This window comes from Cyanistes caeruleus, chromosome 3, assembly GCF_971803275.1.
Source record: "Cyanistes caeruleus chromosome 3, bCyaCae1.hap1.1, whole genome shotgun sequence".
Classification (NCBI taxonomy): Eukaryota; Metazoa; Chordata; class Aves; order Passeriformes; family Paridae; genus Cyanistes; species Cyanistes caeruleus.
Window position 1 is genome coordinate 61,334,792 of NC_141703.1, and position 21,558 is coordinate 61,356,349.

At 35.8% G+C, this 21,558-nt stretch overlaps 1 protein-coding gene across 18 annotated transcripts in view; it reads left to right on the forward strand.

The window, feature by feature from the left end:
* The window catches only part of LRCH1 (leucine rich repeats and calponin homology domain containing 1), a 111,646-nt gene that overhangs the window by 36,474 nt on the left and 53,614 nt on the right, over positions 1-21,558 (forward strand). For all 18 annotated transcript variants that reach the window (XM_086881279.1, XM_086881278.1, XM_086881285.1 and 15 more), the window contains exons 2-4: positions 12,684-12,828; positions 15,721-15,847; positions 21,167-21,272. In XM_086881279.1, coding sequence (XP_086737405.1) covers positions 12,684-12,828; positions 15,721-15,847; positions 21,167-21,272 — 378 coding nt within the window. The remainder of the gene's footprint in view (positions 1-12,683; positions 12,829-15,720; positions 15,848-21,166; positions 21,273-21,558) is intronic.

Consider the following 21,558-nt stretch of genomic DNA (forward strand, 5'->3'; position numbering starts at 1 on the left):
GCATTACATATCCATGTGGGTGGTTGTGTAGCAAGTGAGCTGTGGAATCAAGGAAACAGCCTCCTGCATGTCAGGCATTGGAAGAAGCTGTAGGAGATGTTGTTATTCACAAATGCTTCTGGCAAAAGACTTCAGATGATATAGTAGACTTTTAACAGAATATATCCTAAGTTTCACGGCATTTTAAAATCTTGAGGTGCTTGATTTGAAAGCATAAATGGACCTTTTAGCAAAGTTTTAGAACCTTTTAACCTTTTCCACTTGTTACAAGAGCATGGTATAAAATAGATATTTCTGTTCTCAGACAAGGGTTAAAATTAGCTTTCTGTGAAATCAAATCCTGTTGTGTACAGGAAACAGCAACTGACAGTTTATAGCACAACAGTTGTCTCTTCTCTTGCACAGAGTATATAACTCTGGAATAATAGTCTCAAATAACACCTTCAGTATATCTGCAGGTGTGCTGGCACACAGCTCAACACAAGCCACATTAGAAGCTTTTTGTGTTAGAGCTGGTTTTCTGCTATCTCCTAATCTGAAATAAACAAACTTCAGAGATGAGACTTTCATTGAGTAAGCATAGGAAACACATGGGGGTATGTGGTATTGTCATCTCTGCAGAGAAAAAATTGCTGGTTGAAATGATTCATCATTTCTGCATAATCAGAGCCCTTTTTTTTTTTTTTTTTTCCTGAAAGAAAATGCATTTATAATTGTACATTTGCTGGTGAATCTCTTTAGAAGTTCTTCCCGAAAGAATGAATTTCCTATCTAAATGTTTTGATGATACAGAGGGAGAGGGGATGTGAGCTGAGGAGAGTTGTCAGTCACAAGAATTAATGTGAATGGTTTCAGAAGAAGTCCAAATACAAATTTTAGCGCCTCTAGAGAACTCTTGATTTTTTTATTTTTTTTTTCCCTTCTGCGTAGAAAGAAGCCAAATTGGGAGTGAGTTAGATAAAAATGCGAGATTGTTGTATTTTGAGTACAGAAAAGAAATTGTTATGTGAGAATGCCAGGCAATTTTTTGATTAAAACCACAATTTTCTCAGTAGCTGTAAGCTCTTCTTCCTAGGCATGACTGAACTACTTGACATTGAGATATTGAGTCATGAGACTCAAAGTCCTGACAGGATGACTTTTAGTGTTGTCTGAAAAGTCACAAAACTGTCTAAAGCATCACTGGATCTCTTTACTTGTATATTAATGAACTTGTTAGTGGTACATTTGAAATATGTACAATTATTGAGACAGAATGTTTAGATGGTACAGTTAAAAATATGTTATTAAGTCAGTGAGTTTTGCGGTGTATTAATGACTTAAAAATTGAATTAACTCAAAATTGCACCTTTGGAATTAATGATATCAGTAGAAGTTTAGCCATTGAGTAATGGTAGTGGTAGTTTAAGGTTAGCAGGTTGAGCATTCTGAATAACTAGGTTCATCACCTCCTCTGGTGGAAAACTTAAAAGTCAGTAGTTTATCTCATAGTAAAGATTTTAAAATGTATATACTGGATAAACAAATCAAGCCAAAAAGTTCTTAACCTCCTCCCCAAAAAATCTTTTGCACTTTTTGCTGCCACAGTTTAAGGTGTATTCCCCAAATCTTTCACGTTTAGGCCTGAGGCTTTTAGCCTTATTTTCTTTTTCACAAAACCTGACCTGGATTTGCAGCAGCATGTGTATCAAAATGTTATTTGTCACCCATTTGAGCAGCTTCACAGCTTGTACAATGAAGACAATTGTCTTCTGACAGAGGTAATTTAACCCCAACTGTTTAATTAAAGCTATTTTATCAACAGGTAGTAAGCAGATTGAGTAAAAAGTTGGTGTTTTGGTTTTGTGGGTTTTTTTATTTTTTAATGTAACAACAGTGTTACTACACTGCAGTTACTAGACTTCTTAAATCTGAGATCTAATGAATCTTGCTTAGTCTTTGTGTCTGCCCATCAAGCTATGATAACTGAAGGGGAATAATGCTGTCCATCAGCACGTCACAGGACTCCTCATTATCGACCTGCAGGGGTGTCATTTGGGCATAAATAAATGAGCTGTTGTAGTCTCTTCAGGATAAGACCTCCAAGTCTGTAGTTCATTACATTTTGTTTTAATTATTGATAGGGATGGCATAGTGAATTAACACTTTCCTGTCCCTTCTGTGCTTTCTATCTATGTCTGTAATAACCCAGTGTTACAGCAGTGAGAGCACACAAGCCATCAGACTAAGAGGAATGTGTGAGGTAAGATGAAGCAAAGCACAACAGAATTCCTTCAGAAAGAGTACTCAGACCAAAATCATTTTTATAGAAAACTATCATGATAATGCTTAGGCTGTAAAATGAAACTTTGACCTCATGAAAGGTAGTTTGAAAGGAAAATGAATACAGAACTAAAAATTAATCTGCACCAGAAGCAGAAATTTTAGGCTAGGCTTAGTAGGCTATACTAACGACTGTTAAATTATTCTGTGCTTTTCAGAAGACTGCCTGTGAAGTGTAGCCCCCCCAAACAAAACACCAAATGGAAGAAATTAGACCAAAAGGAGGCTTTCTTTTGTCTCTTCAAAATACCGTGCAGTTGTTACACAGCAATAGCACTGATACTTAACTGTGATTTCAGGCCTGCTGGCTTACTCCCCCTTGTATGATGCCCCAGCAAGAACTATGGCAAACATTAGGTGAATGCTGCCTGCCCAGTCACAGGCACTGGGTTGTTTATAAGTAGAGGTTGTATGCGTGAATTTTACTTCCCCCTCCCAAGTATTTTTGGAGTCTGTGTATCTGATGTGTCTTATCTTGTAAAGATATTAGATGAAAATTCTGTTCTAAACTATGACTTGTTAAAACAAGTTAAAAAAGAAGTTGCATGTGTTACACATCCAACCCTGACCGATGAGCAGAATGCTGGATATCTGTTTTGGTTTTGTTTTCCCCAAAGAAGGCAAGGTCCTTTGAGTATGAAGGAAAGAAAAATTATAAGGTTGAGAAACATTGTCTTAAACTTAAGAAAAGGTCATGGGAACAGTTACATAGGATAGAGATCTTAGTACAGAAATTACAGGTCTGTAGTTCTAGTGGTTCCAGCTACTTGTTTTTTGTTTGTTTGGGTTTTTTTTAAGGATGGATAAAATATGTACTGTGCTCATTTTGCTTTCAGTTCAAAGAAGTATTTTTATTATTTTTTTCCCTTTTTTTTTTTTTTTTCTCTATCTAGGAGTAGACGTCTGATTTTTGATTATGTATTACAACTTAATTTGTTTATTCCAGGGTTTTTGTTTCTTTTTACCTTACTTTTTGAGAATGTTTTCATGTATTTCTGTTCTGTTTAGAAGTCTGAAATATTTCATAGCCATTCTTTCAGATGTTGTACCTCCTGTGTAACAGACATATAATTCCTTCATTGTTTAAGGGTGTGCTCAATAGTATAAGTCAGCTTTCATGGTACAAAACAGATTTGTGTTGATAAACTGTTACAATTATGTTGTGCTGACTTCAAGAACCATTGCTGGAGAAAGACCTGAATAATGTAGATAAGGTAGATTAACCCTGACATCCGTGGGAGATGGGCAGACAGAAAGGGAAGTGATTAGATGAGTAATACTCTGCTTTCATGCCACTGTAAATTAGCATCAGGTAGATTTCTCATGTCTTCACCCTCATGCCTTTGATATACCCAAAGATCAAATAACTTTTGTTTGTTTCCATAATTGTAGCAAATTTTCTTACAGAGCAGTGAGACCGTTCATGTGTAAAATGAATTTTAAATAAACAAATGGAGCATTTAAGTCTGTCAGGTGTGAAAAATAATCATCCTCAAAGTGCAGGCAAGTGAGCTACTTCACAGAAATTGGTTTATGTGCTACTTATACCAGATGGTAAATGTGAGGTAACTCCTCTTTGAGCAGGTCACTGAGGCAGGTAATGCATAGCATAAACAGTGTCCTTTCTTCACAACTTGAGAGGAAAAAAAAATAAATAATAGCAATTAAATGTGAGAATGGAGTGAAAAACACACCTGGACATTGCCTTCAGCTTGTTTCTTCTTAGTAGTCCTGTCTGTGGGCTGGAAAAGGTTCTAGACCATTAGATTACATCCTGCTGTTTTTGAGAACATCATGTGGAATTCTCCCATGGAGGTGGAAGGTGTTGACTTCCAAACTAGACAGCTTTTAGAAAGATCTCTGTGGCTGAAACAAAAGATTTGTACTAGATGATATTGGAAGAGTATATCTGTGCAGAGGTCCACTGCCTTCTATTACAGATAGACTGTAATACCATGTTTTATTTCACATCTTTTCTAGTTTTCACAATAGGTAGAAGTTGCTTGAATGAAAGTAGCTTGTGTGCTTGCTCATTTATATGCATGCAAATGAAATGTACATATTTTTCAACTTCTCTTTTGAATTTGATGAAAGTAGTGGTCACTGTTCTTCTTTCAGAAAAGATTTTCATAATCCAAATCTTAATTCTTAGACATCTCTAATATACTCTTACAGCCTGCAATTTTATCTGATCTCTCATCATTCCATGCTAATAATTAAAACGTGTCTGTGGTGGCTGAAGCTAATCTTGAGGACTTTTCAGTATCAAGATATACTTTTTGTTTCCACAGAGAAGGCAGGGAAAGCCCTGCCCTTATTTGTGGGTGTTCACTGTGAAATTTTTTTTGATGTGCCAATTAGAGCAGTTCAGGCAGATAAAGGAAATGTAATTCCATACAGTAAAGGTATTCAGCTGGATTGTGTATGATGTAAACACTTCAGTTATTTTCTCCACTGTTCTGAGTCAACCTACTATAAAGGCTAAAAATGGGAGATGGATAGCAGTTTTTAAAGTTTTTAGAGTTGAATGAAGATTTCTTCTTACTGCTGAAATATTTGTCCTTAGAGAGGTTTAGTCTGGAAAAGGGGTATAAGGGAAAGGTGATTTTAGTTGTTATTGTTTCTCTTTACCCTACTCTTTTATTAATCGGCAATGAATCAAATTATTCAAGGTGAGTCTGTTTTTTGCCCATGACAAAGGTGATTGGTGAGTGATCTCTCCTGTCCTTGATCTATAACCTTTTGCTTATTTTTTTTCCCCCTCTGTCCTGCTGAGGATGGGAGTGATAGAGCCACTGGGTGGGCACCTGATGGCCAGCTAGGGTCAATTCACCATAGTCCACATCTGTTTGTACACTTATGGAGGTCTGTAGGAATAATCATGTTGTCTGGTTTTTAAGGAATCTTGTGTGCTTTCACACCAGATTCATATCCCAAAGATTTTTTTCTGTCAGTCTTAACACCAAGCCATTTTTGTTCTAAAGAGGACGAAATGGAAGGTAAAGGAGAAATTTAAATGTTGTATGTTGGCACCTAAAAGTAGGTGCAATAATGAAGCAGACTGCTATAGTAACCTTCTTTTTTTTATTCTTTCAGACTTGTGGTACTCTTGAATATGTTTCTTGCAGAGAAATTTCCTTTCATCTCGTTGGAACTGAAGTGTGCCAGGGAGATAATAATGAGAATATACTCCCCTTTTGCTCTCTTCTTCCCCTCTTATTTCACACAGAGGAAGCAAAAAACCCTGAAGTGATGTTTGCACAAAATTTTGGGATCACTGAGAGAGCCAATTTATGCTGATTGATTCCTCTGGGCTAGTTAGGGCATTACCTGAGAAAAAAACATGTAGGATGCATGTTTCTTATATTTGGCCATACTTTATTGCAGGTCACTGTGGAAAATTCAGCTGTGTATTCCATTATGGAGTGATGGATGGAATAGAGTAAATAAGGATTACTGGAGTGAAATGCAGTCAGGGTCTTTGTCAAATGTATCCTCATTTTGGCCAAATGTTGCTATTGCTGTACTAGAGATGGTTCAAGGATGCCTTATATTCTTGCATCATCTGAATGAAGGTTGAGGAAAAGTACTTCAATGTGACTATTTCAAAACAGACTTTTTAAGAGCTTAGCCCTGTTGGAAATCAGTGTATATATTTGCCTCCTGCAGTAATGGTTGACACATTTGTAATCTTTTGAAAACTGTGATGGGCGGGTGACAGGTTCACCCGAGTGCCCAGGCGTGGTTTTAAAGTAAACCTTCCTGTTTCTGCCCCCTTCATCCCCTGGGGATGGGCTCTGAAAGAAGCAATAGGAGGAACACCCTTGCAGGGTGTTGGCCAAGTCTGTGAGATCGGGGCCCCCTCTAGTGGTGACATGCCTGCCAGGCTCTACGATTTGCTGTTCTCAGCCTGTTTTTGTTGAGTCCGGGCTTTCCCCCCCGCTTTCCTCTAAATCCCGCATTTAGTTCTCTCTGTGTTAGCCCTTTAACTTGCCCACGTACTATTCACAGTGGCAAAGGAGATGTGTTTTGATGTGTTAAATCTAATGATTAAAAGAAAAGGGGATACAAAAGTACACGTATGATCACGTTGAAATTTCCTACATCTCTAGCGTAATCTTCATTTAACGGTAACTTTGAGGTGGAAATTTTTAATGTTGGTTCTTAATGAATGGGAGACAGATGAAAATGGAAAACATGCTGACAGTGCTCAAAAGTAGTGCTTGCCAAGTGTATGAGATGGCAGAGTTGCTTCATAATCTCTTTAAAATACTTGTCTTGCAAGGTCTGTATGTTTTTGTCTTTCTGCCTGAGACAGATGCACTTTCTACATATTTTGAGTTGGCAGCTGTACATCTGGCCTCATTGTTGATCAATATGCAGATGCTATTGTTGCATACTATGGGATCAATAATGATGACTTTGCTAGGAATCAACATCAGAGCTACCCTTTTTTTTAATTTGATACAAGTTGTACTTTCAGAAGAAAAACGAGCCTATGCATTACTATGTCACGGTATTTTTTTCTAATAGTTAAGCAGATTTTTTTTTCTACTGGATGTTCTTTGTCTTCTTTATTTGTTATTCTGTTTGCTAAATAGCTGAAATAGAAATGTCTCTTAGTGAAGAAATGCCATGCATTTTTTTGGCATAATTGTCATGAGTAGAGCAGAATGCATTTGATGCCAGAGGCAGTGGAGGTCTTTGCTGCCTCTTTGTCACTCATGAAGCATCACTGTCCTAGAAGTTGCTGACTGCAGTATAAGCTGGCTGTACACCCAGGATGTTATTCATAAATTTTGGCAGAGGGAGAGGACGAGTAAGTATCCTGCCAAGAGTATGGAGATAATGACAACTTGTAGGGCATGTCATAAAACTATGTAGCACTTCATAGTTCTGTTAGTGTTTTCGTGACTAATGGATAACATTTGTCTCTAGAATGGTGAATTTTCCTACTATTTAGGGGGAAGGCTGGAACAAAGTAATTGCTCCATTAGAGAACACTGACATTTCATTGATTCTCATAGGTGCAATTACACTGATCATAGATGACTTGCCTTCTTTGCCAAAGCAGGGGACAGCGTTGCCAAAGATCTGAAGTGCGCTTTAAGTAGGTATTCCAGAAGGTGTCCAAGATACTGTGCCATCATTTGGCTTCATTTTGCATCATTTAGGCTTCAGTTCCTAATGAAGATGTACCTTGCTAATGAGAAAATGCAGGCTTCCTCAAAGCCTGATAAAACTATGGGGAGCTTACAGTAAAAAAGCAGAGCTCCATGTGGTTATGCCTTTATAGATTTCTTTATATGTTTTCTAATGTTATTATTTGCATTATGAAATTAGGGTTGAACTTACTATTTTTTTTAAGCTTTTACAGTGAATTGTTTGAATTCCTTGTCAAATGCATCTCAGACATCTCATTTGAATACTTTGAATGGTATCTTAGTGCAAATGCAAATAGCTTCTTCAAAATTATTCCTGTCTTTTATTCAGTAAGCGATGAATCCTACAGGAAAAAAAAGGAACTTAGTGGGCTGGAATTAAGGTTGTTTGGGCGACTTTTTTCCCTTTCAATTTCTTGGTTTCAGAACTTCATAGCAAATACAGATACTTTATATATATGCATATTTATTTTTTTTTCCTGTTCAATAGTGGATAGATGCTTATAGCACAATTTCAATTTTTGTCTATTGCAGGTTTGTGTGCTAGAAACATAAACTTACAGTGAATTTGTCTAACATCTGAAATGTGTAAATCACTTCTTCTTAATAAACTACTTTCTTTAAAGTCCTTTGTCAGGTTTTATGATGTAGTAGTGCATGTGCATATTTTTTTAAGGAATTACTTCTACAGTTTAAACTCTTAAGTTGTTTAGCTCTCCCATGAATAGTTTGCAATTTTAATTTAATAACGTAATAGTAACTGATATTTAATAATAATCAATAGAAAGTAAAATTGGAGCACTTCAGTAGCTTTAGTGAAAGAAATATAACTGTCTGATTTCCAATAATATTTTGGATATTTTGACAAAATAATTTTGGTTTCTGCAGTGCAGTTTTTTATACCATGGCTATGTAGTTTATATATGTATAGTGGCACTTGGTTGTCTGGCTGTAAATTGTGAACTCAGGAAGGGCCTACTCAGTGGTGGCACTTCATTGTGGTGGAGGTTGTCAGAGCTGTAGGAATGAAAAGGTTTTGCCACAAGGATGGGGGTGAGTAATTAGTGCTGTAAAGGCAGCGTGGTTCCTGGCCATGCAGTGTGCCAGTCACTAAACAAGGCTTGGAGTCTTCTGTTAAATGTTTATTTACCAGTGTGAACTTTTTTGCTTTTTATTGTTCACTCACAGCTAAGGAAGTGCTTATTTTGTGCAGTTCCTGTCTGGCTTCCAGCATGGTAACATTTCTCATACAAAAGCCGTGTCATTGTGCCAGAATTCTGCTGACTCTTAAAGATCAAGATTCTATCTAATATTTTTCTAAACTGGCTTGCTTATTTTTTTGTGTTCTGTTGCTTTACTTTGGAGTTCTAACAAACTTGTTCTTGGCAGGGAAAGATGAAGTGAAGCCAGATGTAGTTTGAAGATGTCTTGGTGTCACAAATAATGAATGAATGGTGTATTTCATTTAAAACAGGAAGCTCACTCCATTGCATGGACGCCCCCTGCCCCATTGTTTTGTATTTGGGTCACCTATTTCATAATGGAAGTTATAGGAAATAGTGACCTCAGGAGAAACCTACCTGTGCTGTCTTGGCAACTGTGAAATGTCTGTCTGCTATCATAGATTCATTAATTAGATCTTCCTTGTGTTGCTTAGTCTAAGCAAATTATTCAAAATTCTTTTAAACACCAGCAAATTCCTCTCCGTTAATTTTCATTTCTGTAGCAAAAGCCAGTCTGTACAGTAACTTACTTCATTATTAGTAATTACCAAGAACTTTTCTTCAAAGTAGTGATGTAAGGAGGATGTAGTTTAGCGATTTGGGAAGTGTAAAGGTTTGCAGGAAGAAACAAAAGGTTTGCCAACTAGTTCTTTCTGTACTTTAAAAGTATTGTTGCAAGCTGTTTAAAAGTGTAGTTTCTGCATTCTTCCTTTTCCCTAAATTACCCAAGAATGCCTTAGCAAAAATATTTTTCAGAAAGTTTGTGTATGGTGACAACCGAGATACATGCACACTGTTTTTCTCAGTATGCTTAAATGGTTCTGCTGTTTCCTAAAGCTTAAACCTTTGTATTTTATTCTGGAACTTGTATTTCAGGTTAACTCTGAGTTTTGTACAGATATACTGTAAGATGCAGAAAGTTGGGGCAATGGTACCTTCATTTAAAGTAGTATCAAAATAATTACATAAACTTCAGAGGTTTCTCTACTTGTTTATATGGGCTTATAACGTATGGTATAAAACTGTTATGCAGGCTGTTTTCCTTTTAATTTCTTACAGCATGTGCTTTTCTGTTGGAATTTTCAGAAAGCTGCTAAGCTTTCTTCACAGCTGCATCATGTTCAGAGGCTCACACTCAATCTAGGATTGTATAAAAGCAGTCCGTTTCCTTCTTTAACTTCCATATGATCAGGGAGGTCTATTTTTTTGCATAAGTGATACCACTAGTTAAAAATGTGATGGGAATTCTGTATGGCAGATTCCATTCCAGTACTGTGTTCACAAAGACATTCAGATTTCCTATTAATGTTACCTTCTATCAGTAAATTATAGTGGCACACTTCTGCTCTTTCTATTAAGTTATGTTACAATAGCGTAAACAAAATGTGCAGTTTTTATTCCTCTGCCTTATATTGTGAATAGATCGGATTTTTAAAAATCATTTTTGTTAGCATAATCATTATTTAGGAAGCAACAGTAGATACAAATGTTGAAGTTATCTTACTGTGAAAACTAGACAGCAACAAATAATTGACTTCCTTTGTTGTGCATGTAGCGTGTCCTATAAGCCATGGTTCTGTGGATGACAGGAAGGGATTTGTGTGTTATGATCTGTGGTTTTTGTTTTTCTCTTATCCGTTTAACAGAGTAAAAACCTTGAGTACAAAAGATAGCAATAAATAATAAAAAAAAAGGGCATTTAACTGTGTTAGTAATGTCTGTTCTAGCAGCAGGGTCAATCTAGTTCCTATTTTGCTTTTTTGCGATACTAGAATTTTTCAAGAGTTAGTTAAATATTGTGGCAACAGTCTTTTATTTGATGTGAAGATAAATGAGAATAGGCATGAAGAGGGAGTTAAGGTGTCAGGCTGCAGTTTTAGGAGCTTGAGAAGAGGTAACATTTTAGTGTTCACAGATTTTGATCTGTGTATCATTGGAGAGGGATCAGGTAAAGGATGGGTTGTTACACTCTTATCTAGCGCTACACAGGTTATTTTCACCCCAGACAGAGACTTCACTCATCTGGATTTTGCTGCTCCTTTTGCTTTAAAGGAGAAAGTGAGCAGGATGTTCCTGGCAATGTCACCACAGAAAAGCATGATTTAAAAAAAGCAAGGTTTTACAATTTGATTGCAAAGAAAATATGAATAGCCTCTGCATGATTCAAGAAGTTAGTGTGGCAGTCTTCTATTAATATCTGGTAATAAACATTGCTAGAAAGGTAGCAGAATCCTTTTGGAATGCCATGCTGCTAAACAAGTGCTCTCAGGATAAATAGAAAACAGTAGAGAATTAAAAGCACTAAACCAGGGCAACAATGAAGTGCTTTCTCCTGCTTTGAAACAGTAGTAAGAGTTACTCAACAGGGAATGCTTTAGTTTGATGTCAGAAATGAGGGGAAGCAGAAGCTGAGGTAATGCTGCATCTAACCACCACCAAAGCTTGGTAAGAGAATGCAGATCAATTAGAGTTACTGTTGTATAGTAACTTAGAAGTGAATAATTTTGCTTGAGGTGCTCAATTCAATCATGCTACCATTAGGGTCAGCAGAGCTGCTCTCAGTTACTGCTCCTGTTGGCCATCACAATTGTCTTGGTAGGGGATGGAATAATGGAACCAACTTCTTGTTGGAAGCAGTGAGGTGAAGCAAAGTGGAGGCTGGCAAGAATAGAATGTGCTGAATTTCAATTTGCATTGCAGGAGACAAAAACAAAACTAGTAAGTCTTCTGGCTGGTGATAGCTCTGAATTTAAGCTGTGCTTCTGCACAGCAAACTTCAAAGGAAGTTAAAAAATTCTTCAGACTTCTACCTGTTTGTTCACAAAAAGCAAAAATGTGATTTATGGCCCTAAAGACAGGGGACAGATCATCAGAGCCAAGGAAATAATCCATACTTTGGCTGCTTTTTCCTTTTTAGTTTAAGTAAGCTCTGAAATAAGTTTTGAAGGATCAGGTACTAGGTTTAAAATAGCAGCAGTGAAGTGAGATTAAGTTCTGGGTTTTTTTCCTTACCTTCAGATAACTCTTTGTGTGGGTACATTCCTGTTCCTTCCACTTAACAGGTGACTGACCATTCTTCAGGTCAGGTTATCAAGCTGGTGACATGGGTAGGTAGCATTTGTGTAGTTTCTCAGGATATTTGTTTGGCAACACTAAACAATGATTTGAACCCAGTTGACTCAGTTGAATGCTGACATGCTCAGGTTATTTTATAACCTGAGTTCACATCAGTACTACTTAGGATACCTCATTCTTCATACAGTGGTAGTTAAGTAACAAAACTCAGTAATGTTTTTTGCTCCTTATTTTCCTTTCTGTCTGTGTGCTTAGAATGGGAAATGAAGAATGAATAACTGATCAAAAGTCAAACTGATAATTTGTTCTGTGGGTACAAGGAATTTGGTGTTCTGTGTCTTAAGGGATTGGAATCCATCACTGTTGCCTTGTATGTATTTCTATAAAATCCATTCTTGAAGACCATCGCTGTTTCTTTGGGTTACATTCATTTATGAATGGTTTAGGCCCAGTAAATACAGGTCAGTTTGAAAAATTACCTGAATTACTTATCTATCTATTTAAAGAAATTAAAGATGCAATCCTGGTTGCTTGTTTTCTCTCAATGCTATTGTTATTTGCAGAGGTCTCACTCTGTATTGGCTAGATCTTTGGATATATTATATGAGCTTTGGAACCTGCTTGCAACTATTTCCTCTGCATATTGAGTCCTGCAAATAATTACTTTTTACTAGACCAAATAAATCCTAATTGAATGTTTGCTCTTTTATATGCAGCCTGTTCCATTCCAAAACTGTAAAAGTTTGCACTAGTTTTACTTTGCATAATAAAGATACTGATCTAATTTGCTGTCTCCCTGTAAATTATATTTATTCAGTTACTTTAATGAAGTGCAGCTTTTCAAAGCACGTCTTTCTAATGGTTCAAAAAAATGTACATTCTCTCTTTTTCCTCTTTTCAGATTTATCCAAGAATAGGTTAACTGAAGTTCCTACGGAGTTGTGCCACTTTGTGTCTCTGGAAACACTAAATCTATACCACAATTGTATCAAAGTTATACCAGATGCCATAGTAAACTTGCAAATGCTAACTTACTTAAATTTGAGGTAAGTTTATCTCTGACATATTTTTCTTGTTTATTTGAAAATGTGTAAAGCTTTTTTTTGTTTGCACTTTTTTAAGGTTCTGAACAGCTGAGTGCATTTTTTCATGTTACTGAGAAGGTGATGCAGAAGCTCATTGGCTGCAGAGATAGCTCTGTATGAAGGCATCGCAAATGCCAAAATGTAAAAATAATTGCTAAAAGAAAACCAAGCAATATTAATCCAGTTCTCTCCCTTAATCTTCTAACAAATCCAGAATCCTAATTGCATCCAAACAGTTGTATTGTTTTCATTCACTTCCGATGACAAATTTTGTAAAGCTTGACATACATTTTGCAGTTAAAAAAATGGAGGGGCAGAAACAGGATTTATGTTTTCCACCATGGGGAATGGAATGGAAGAGTGTGATACAATATCTATCACTAGCATAGTTATATTATGAAAGAAATATAGCTACTGTCTTTTTTAGGAGAAAGTGGCAAAGAATTAAACATATTTGCCTCCTTTCCAGGAAAAATCTGTGTGAATACTTATCAGTACAGAGAATTGCTGTTAGTTCAAGTGCAGGTGAATGTGCATGTGCTCTTGATGGAGGGCAGGTGAGCCCTTTCTCAGCTGGAGCAAGGTGTGGAGTTTTCTTTGCAGTTAACGGTGTAAAAACTGTAATAGTGAAGATAGAACACTCTAGTCTTTGTGAGAATGAGGTCTGGGTAGAGGGTGGAGTGGCTCTTGACCTTTTAAATTCAAGGAATGAAGGTTTAATCATCAGTTTTATCAACACTGAGGATCTTCCATGAATCTATATTATTACTGTACTGCAGTTTTGACCACTGTGGACCAATATTTTGGTTCTAAAAATAGAAGTGGAATAGTGTGTTCTGAGTATGTGCACACATACAAGAAATAGGACTTGAGATTTTGAGTTAGTATTTGTTAGATACACATAAAGAACTTAAAAACAGCATTAAGTCATTAAATATACATAGAACATCTTGGTAAATTTAGGAATTAGAATTAAGTTGCTTAGAACTTAATGAGACCTTGAATTAGAACTCTGTAGTGATAGAATTTGTCTGAGTCATCACAAAACTGTAATGGATTTTATATCACATATGACAGTAAATTGGACAAAATAAAGGGATTTTTTTCATTTGATTAAGACATTGACATTTCTCTCAATTTAAAATCCCCTCTTCACTTGAATGTGCCCTTCCCTATGTTATTTGAACGTAGTGAACAGTCTGAACAAGGAAATACATTCTTGAGTTTCTAACCACGTTGTTTCTTGGCAAGAAATACATAATAGATTTAAAATGCATATCTTTCTGCCTGTTACCAGCAGAGCCCATATGTTAAATAGCATTGGAAAGTGATGCCAAGAGAGCTATATATAGTCTTTGGGCCTTGGTGGATACTGTTCATGTTTTATTTAAAGAAATTCCTTTGAAACTAATGATGATTTATTACTCACTTGCCCTGGTTATGTTCCTTATCTCTTAGTGGGCTACATCTGAGTTCTGTGGAGCTTAAAAATTATTTTTATTTTTTAACTGTGTCTGATCTGTGGTATAGGGTTACTGTTTAAGAGTCTAAGGTTCCTCAATTTGAGTTCTTTAGAACTTGAAAAAAAAATTTCCAAGTAATTTTTCGTAGAAGTCGTGTCTTGTTCTTATATAAGGACATTAGAATTAAGAAACCTGGCTCCACAATAAGCACTGATACTTTTTTTGCAGCTGCTGCTGGTTAGTAGTTGGATTTTTCATTTTTATTTTCTTTGGGATATTGATATCCATCTGTATCCTGGTGTGTGCAACAGAGATATGATAGTAGTTTGCTTTGTACAACATTTTGAGACTGTGTGGAGCATGAATATTCATCTCTATATTCAGCTTTGTAGCACACTGTTGGATTAACAGTTGAAGAAATGCTTTGAAACTTGTGGAATTTTGATTTTTGTTTGTCTTTGTTTCACCTCAATATTGCAACTCCTACTGAAATTACACAGGGCAACTTTTGCCATGTGTTTCCGGAGTTCAGTCATCTGTCTTTTCTTTCTGAAGAAAATTTATTCTTTTAATAATAATTATTATTACATTTAATTAAATTAATTATTTTAATAATTAAAATCACTTCTATTGGGGTGCCACTTTAAGTTACTATTCATTGTTTTACTATGGGTTAGTTATCATAAGAAAATGTTGTATTTTAAGAAAACTTTTAAATATTCTGGGAGAGAGTAATAACTATTTTATTCTGATGAGCATAAAGTTTCTTCTGGGAATTGAGCCACAAATTATTTTTTTAAATTTTGTGGACATCACAAAGGGTCATGACATTTGTCATCTTTAAGCTCTAGTTTAGGAGTCTTGAAAGGAAATGAACTGCTGGTAGTCCCAGAAATTTTTGCTGTATTTACCTGGGTTAATAACACAAAACCACAGAACAAAGCGTACCAAGTAGTCTTCAACTATAAATGTGCTTTAATTTAATTGAGAAAATAACCATTTTGCCTGTAATTTATATATTTGTCTTTCAGCTGTAACAAAGGCATCCATTTTAATGGCACATAAAACCACAGGAATGTTTAAATACTTGCAAAATGCTGTCTCCGTTGACTTTCCTGTATTCATTAGGAAGGGAAACAGCTTTTCTGTGACAGATTTGTTACAGTGCTGTTAAACTGATACATTTTTTCCAGAGTGGTGAATTCCACAATATTTTTAGTCAGTAATCAGGTATTTCTGATATGTGTCTTCTTAATGATTGCCTTTGAAAATTTTAATTTTATCTGCATAAAATATGACCCATGAAAATGAAGAAATTTTGCAGCTCTCAGAGTTTGTGAGTATACAGTAGAACACCACTGATGCTTTTAATATTTTTGTTTTGTTGCAGTCGAAATCAGCTTTCTTCTTTGCCAGCTTGCCTGTGTGGTCTTCCTCTAAAAGTCTTAATTGCAAGTAACAATAAGCTAGGTTCCCTTCCAGAAGAGATAGGTCAGCTAAAACAGTTAATGGAATTGGTATGTTACTGATCTTTTTTTTCACTTTTTATTTTGAGTTCTTCTGAGTTTAAATAAAAACAGTAAAATTCACATTTCACATATATTTGAACAAGTGCTTAATACTATAATGTAGTTTGCAAAACTTAAGATTTTAACTTCTCAGGTGTGATGAATAGTAACACAATAAGAGTTTCCTTTATGTTCTTCAGGACTCTTTTAAGCATCATCACTGCCCTCAGTTCATTCAAAGCTCAAAGTTCCTCATCTTCTCTATTTTTGCTCACTGCCTGCCCTTGGCTCCCTGTTTCACTCTATCGAGTTCGTGAGTTCTGGCACCAGGCTCTGCAAGGTTGTACCCTGCCGTAGCACCCTCCCCTCCTGCTTCCTTTCTGTGTTGTTACTATCTGCTTACCACACTGCATTCCACTCATGATACTGGTCTTATCAGTCTATTTTCATTTTATTTCACTACATTTGTCATGCAACCTTCCTTTCCTGGAACACCCATCTAAACAGATCTACAAAATGATTATACACTTTCTGTTTTCAAAGCTGTCCACATGAGTAGTGTTTCTAGATAGATAATTTAGAATATATTGTCCAGTCAATGACAGTCTGAAAAAGCAAAACTTACTTAGTACTATAGCTTAAAATTATTTTAATTGCACGTTTGTGGAAAATATATATGAGAATGCTTCTCTTTCTCTCCTTTCCTCTTCCTCTGCTGTGAAATGTAGGCTGAGACTCTGAATTATTTATGACATAAGTCTTCTAGTTTGTTTAGAACTTTTGAGATACAAATTGACAAACTGTGTTTTGACACTGATAATGTATGCATAGTAAAACAAACATATTTTAACTTCCTTCTAGCTGCTGGTACCTCCATGGACAGCATTTACCTTGCATATCTTTTCTGTACCTTGAAAGTGCCTTATTATCATATTCTTGTTTTTATAATAGTAGTTCCTCCAATAAATTATGTTACAGAAATTCAAAACATTGCTTGAGGCCCCAGCCCTGCTATCAATTCTTCATAGGTGGTATGAAGTGGCAACTGTGGGGCTTTTTCCTTCTGATATTCTTGAGCAACATCCTGTGGTATCAGGCTTCTGTTATATATTACAATTGTTGTGGCTGTTGATGAGGATGGTGGAGATAGTTACCTTTTCCTTTCTGAGTTATGACTGAGTTCAAGACTACCAAGTTTGTTTTGTTTGGTGAGCATTATAAATTAATCTTATTAAATATTTTAAATTTTTGTGTGTCTCTGATGGGTTTGGTGCTATTTGCACAGATGGTTCTGATTTAATTATTCTTAAAAATGTGTTAGGTTATAGCACTGCTTTTGTTGTGCTTAAAATAGACACAGTAAAAGGTGATGGTTCCAGTTTTATAAATAATTTAAGTTAAATTTAATGAAAGTTTAGTAAAACTTTCTAAGTTTTCAAGTACTTTAGTACTTTTTAAGTTTTTAAGTAAAAAGCTTGAAATCAATGTTGATTATACCCAAAGCATATTGGGTTTGTTTAGTTGAAGCACATCATGTGTTTAAATTCTGGAATTCTGGACATTCATATTGCTTTCCAGTTATAGTACAGTTTCAGTGTTACTGTTTGTCATGAAGAGCAAAACTATTCTTGCTCTGAAAGCATTTCATATGAGAGCTCTAGCTACGTGTCACTTTGGTGGCCTAGAAGATATATGAAAACTGAAAAAGGTCTGATGCTTGTTCTTTGTAGTTTAGGAGGTTTTTTGGGGGGAAAGGGGAGGGGGTGAATGAAGAACAAGTTTTTGTTAAATTGAGCCGTGAGTCTGTTCAAATGAGGGGATTACACATTTTGATGCCACCATGTGTGTTTGGTACATTTCTAGTGAAATGAGTTGCACTATTTAACTGGAAATGACATAACTGTGATGTATTGGTTGAAGCAAATAGTGGTAGGATTGAGAGTGGGGATCTGTGTTGGCATGTATAATATAGAGCAGTTTAGATAATAAGGTGATCATTGTTCTAAAATGAGTAAAAGAGATAAACAAAAAGGATTAAGTCATATTGCAGTTGCACAAAAAATTCAGCTGTGTGAGAGCAATGCCAGCCTGAATAGCATGGGATTCAAGCAGAAGCCCTCTGGCAGGGAGTGTTGTTGTTTTGGTGTGTACACAGTGCTGGATAGACCCTGAGATGCCACCTGGCTCTGTGCAGTTCTCCTATGAATAGGACATTTCTGAGCAACCTCAGGTTCCCCAAATGTTTCCCAAGCTTCATGCAGTGAGATCTGGGTATACACAGCAAAGGGTTCTTTTTAGCTACTTTTTTAACACAAAATTTACTCCTGTAGTCACTGTAGAATGATACAGGCATAATTTACTTCAAATCAGATCTTTCCAATAAACTCTGCATTTTCCCTTCTATCCTCCAAAATGGGATAGGTAATGGTTTTCCTATTACACGTGTGTATTTTTATGAATTTCCTACCTGTAGCATAGAATAACTTTCATATTACATACAGAAAACTTTCAGGTATTTTTTAAATTTAGGGATCTGGCAGCCTTGGTGCTTGTAACATAATTTTTTCTCCCTGCAGAGTACATTGCCATTATTTGGCAAAAAATTTGGCTGGGAAATTTACTTTTACTTGCTGCAAAAAAAATCTTTAATTTAATTTAACTGTCAGCTAGGAGAGTGCAAAATTAATATGAAGATAATCTGAAACTTACTTTCTGCCACAGAAAGCAATTAGATAGAGATGGCTCAGTAATTGTACCCAAAAATATCAGATGTACAGTAAAATTCTGCTCTCCATCCAGTATTGCACTTCTGCCTTCTTCAGGTAACAGCCCTCTCCATCTCTGGGATGCTCCTATCTCATGGTGGAAGCCTTCAAATTTCTCACCTGGGATTTATGTCTTTTACCTCATTTATGTGATCATAGACAGCAGCCTGACCATGAGGGACGTGCTGCCTGCTGTTTCCTAAAAGGGTCCATGTGCTCATGTATTGTGTAATTTTTTTTACTGTTCAGTGTGGCTTCTATGTCACAAGCTTTGAAGGAACCCAGGTGCTTTTTTAGGAATAATGGCTCAGTCAGGAGTCCCAAATTTAAAGTTACTTAAGGAGGAAGTTCACCTCAATTTGAATGGTTTGAATAAACTTCCGTGTGTGTATGAATAAATACATTAATATGAAGTTAGAATACCTTACTGTTTTTTTCTGTTTATCTTGCTGAACATATATGCTGAATTTGATTGCTTTAAGGCCATTTAAACATTATCATAAACAAAGGGAAAGAGTTGATGATTTTACTTTCATCTCACTCAGCTTCATTCCACAGAAATGAATGTTAAATTTCCTTAATTCAATAAATGTTCAGTAAAAACCTTCCATTTCTCTGATTTTTACAAATTGCCTTGTCATGACAGGTCATGGCCTATCTGGTGAGAACAAAATAGAATTAATACAAGAGGTCTGACATCAGCAAATATTAGTTCCCCATGGAACTTGAGTGTTTGCACTTAAGTTACTTGCAAATGTCTCTGAAGCTGAGTTCCAAACTACTGGTTGCATAATTCCTTAAAAAATCAGTAGCTTGGAAACCATAGGTGTTTGATAGCATTGCTTCCATTACTGCCAAAGTAATGAGAAAGTTTAACACTGTCTCTGTCACATAAACACTCATAATAGTCAAGAGCATAACTACAAATAAATGTTACAAGTCTTTGTTTTCCATGGTTATTCAAACAAAAGAATAAAAAAAGCAAGTTGGATTACAGCGTTTAGTAGGATGAAGGATACTCCTGTCTCTAGAGATCTTGTGAATGCTGACATGCTGTCACAACAGATCATTCTTACTGAGGATGTTTTGAAAGGCTGTAAGTGGAAGTGGACTTTGTTTTTGAGGTTACACACTGCCAGCTTTCTTTTTCTTTTTTTGATGCTTCCTCTAGAATTCTCTGTCTCTTTCCCTGACTTGTTCTGGTGCGTGTGCCTAAGTACACTTGGTCTAGAGTTTCTTTGCCACAAGGTGACTTTAAATTCCGTGCTCTAAAAATTAAGTATCTAATTATGAAGTAATTTAAAGACTGTCAATTAAAAATAGGACAGTAAAGCTTTAAAAATAAATGGTCAGGGAACAGTACAATTAACCAAACTTTGTGACAGCTGACAGCCAGGGCAAAAATGCACTCATTAGCTGGGATTTTTAATTTCCTTGTCCAAGAGCTACAGTAATTTCCGGACTGTGTTTTGAGAAGGGAAGGAAGTCTTGGCGGCAGTAAGACTCTGTTACAAGAAGAAACTTGTTGGATGCAGGGAAAAGCATTGCCAGATCACTTTGGTTTTACTATCATTTTTTTGTTAACTAGATTTTGGGCCCAAAGATAGGGAGTTAATATAATGCTTTTGACTGGTATTAAAGCAAGCATCTTCAAAAACATGACTTGGAAATCTGGCTTCTCAAACTTTTGTAGTCAAAGAGCTCTCAAATACTTCATAAATCCATTTGGAACAATTGAGAGAGTAGGACTATTCTGTTGGCTTTTCAGGAAAATTGGGCATTGCCCCTTTTAGCTTTCATACAGTGAAATACTGTTCCCGTCTTTTAGTACAGAAATGACAGCATAACTGGGACATTACTCAAACTTGCAGGTTGCCTGGGATGTAAGCAGAGGTTTCAATGTCCATTTGGCAATGAAAATGGTAGCTAGTGTTTAACAATTGTCTCATTGCAGACTGACTTAATCCAAGAGGTCGATCTTTAATACACATACATAGCAGTTTCTTGAGTTAAGTGATGCTAAACAAGCTCTGTCCCTTTTTGTTGTGGACTACTATGTGCTGTGATGATCAAATATATGCCTTTACTGAGCATCAGTAACAATCAATACAAAATGCTATTGCTCTATTATTATTTTATTTTGCTTAAATATTCCATCTAGAAGAACAAGAACATTTTTAAAAACTCAGATCCACACACTAGGATTTTTACATTTCATCCTAACATATTTGGTTATATAATCACTGTATTGAATTCTTCATATGAGGAAAAGAGCAAGAAATTAGAACTTCTTAAGTAGTTTTGAATATTTCTGTAGAAATTAAATTAAATTTCAAAAATAACTCATTCTTCAGATAAGAATTTGGTCTGGTTTTAAGTAGTGTGCAAACATTTTCCCATATATATATATTTTTTTTTTTTCATTGTAACCACCGGACATATTGTTGCATTTTTTCAGGTTAATAACATGTCACAATGATAATAGCAAGTTAGCTATGCTTGTATTATGGAACATGTAGGAGCTGAAAGTTCATTATTATTTGTTATTACTGTTTTACTGTAGGATGTCAGCTGTAATGAAATCACAGCTTTACCACAGCAAATAGGCCAGTTGAAATCCTTAAGAGAACTGAATGTCAGAAGAAATTACCTCGAAGTTTTACCCCAAGGTAAAAGCAAATGACAAAAATAATATCTTTACAGTAGCTCTTCTTATAATTTTGAAAGTATTTTTAGTCATATGAATAGGTGTGATTAAAAAGTAGCTTTTACCTTGTGTTCAGATTTATTCCATTTGGGTCTGCAGAACATAACATCCAGTGGTATCCACTGAAGAGCAGTGTGTGAGGTTTCTTCAATGTATCTTTATGCTTCTAGGCAACTTCTAAGTTAAACAAATGTCTGAATGCTGTGTGTGAACTGTCAGCTGAGTTTCAGGAAAAGAAATTTCAAAGT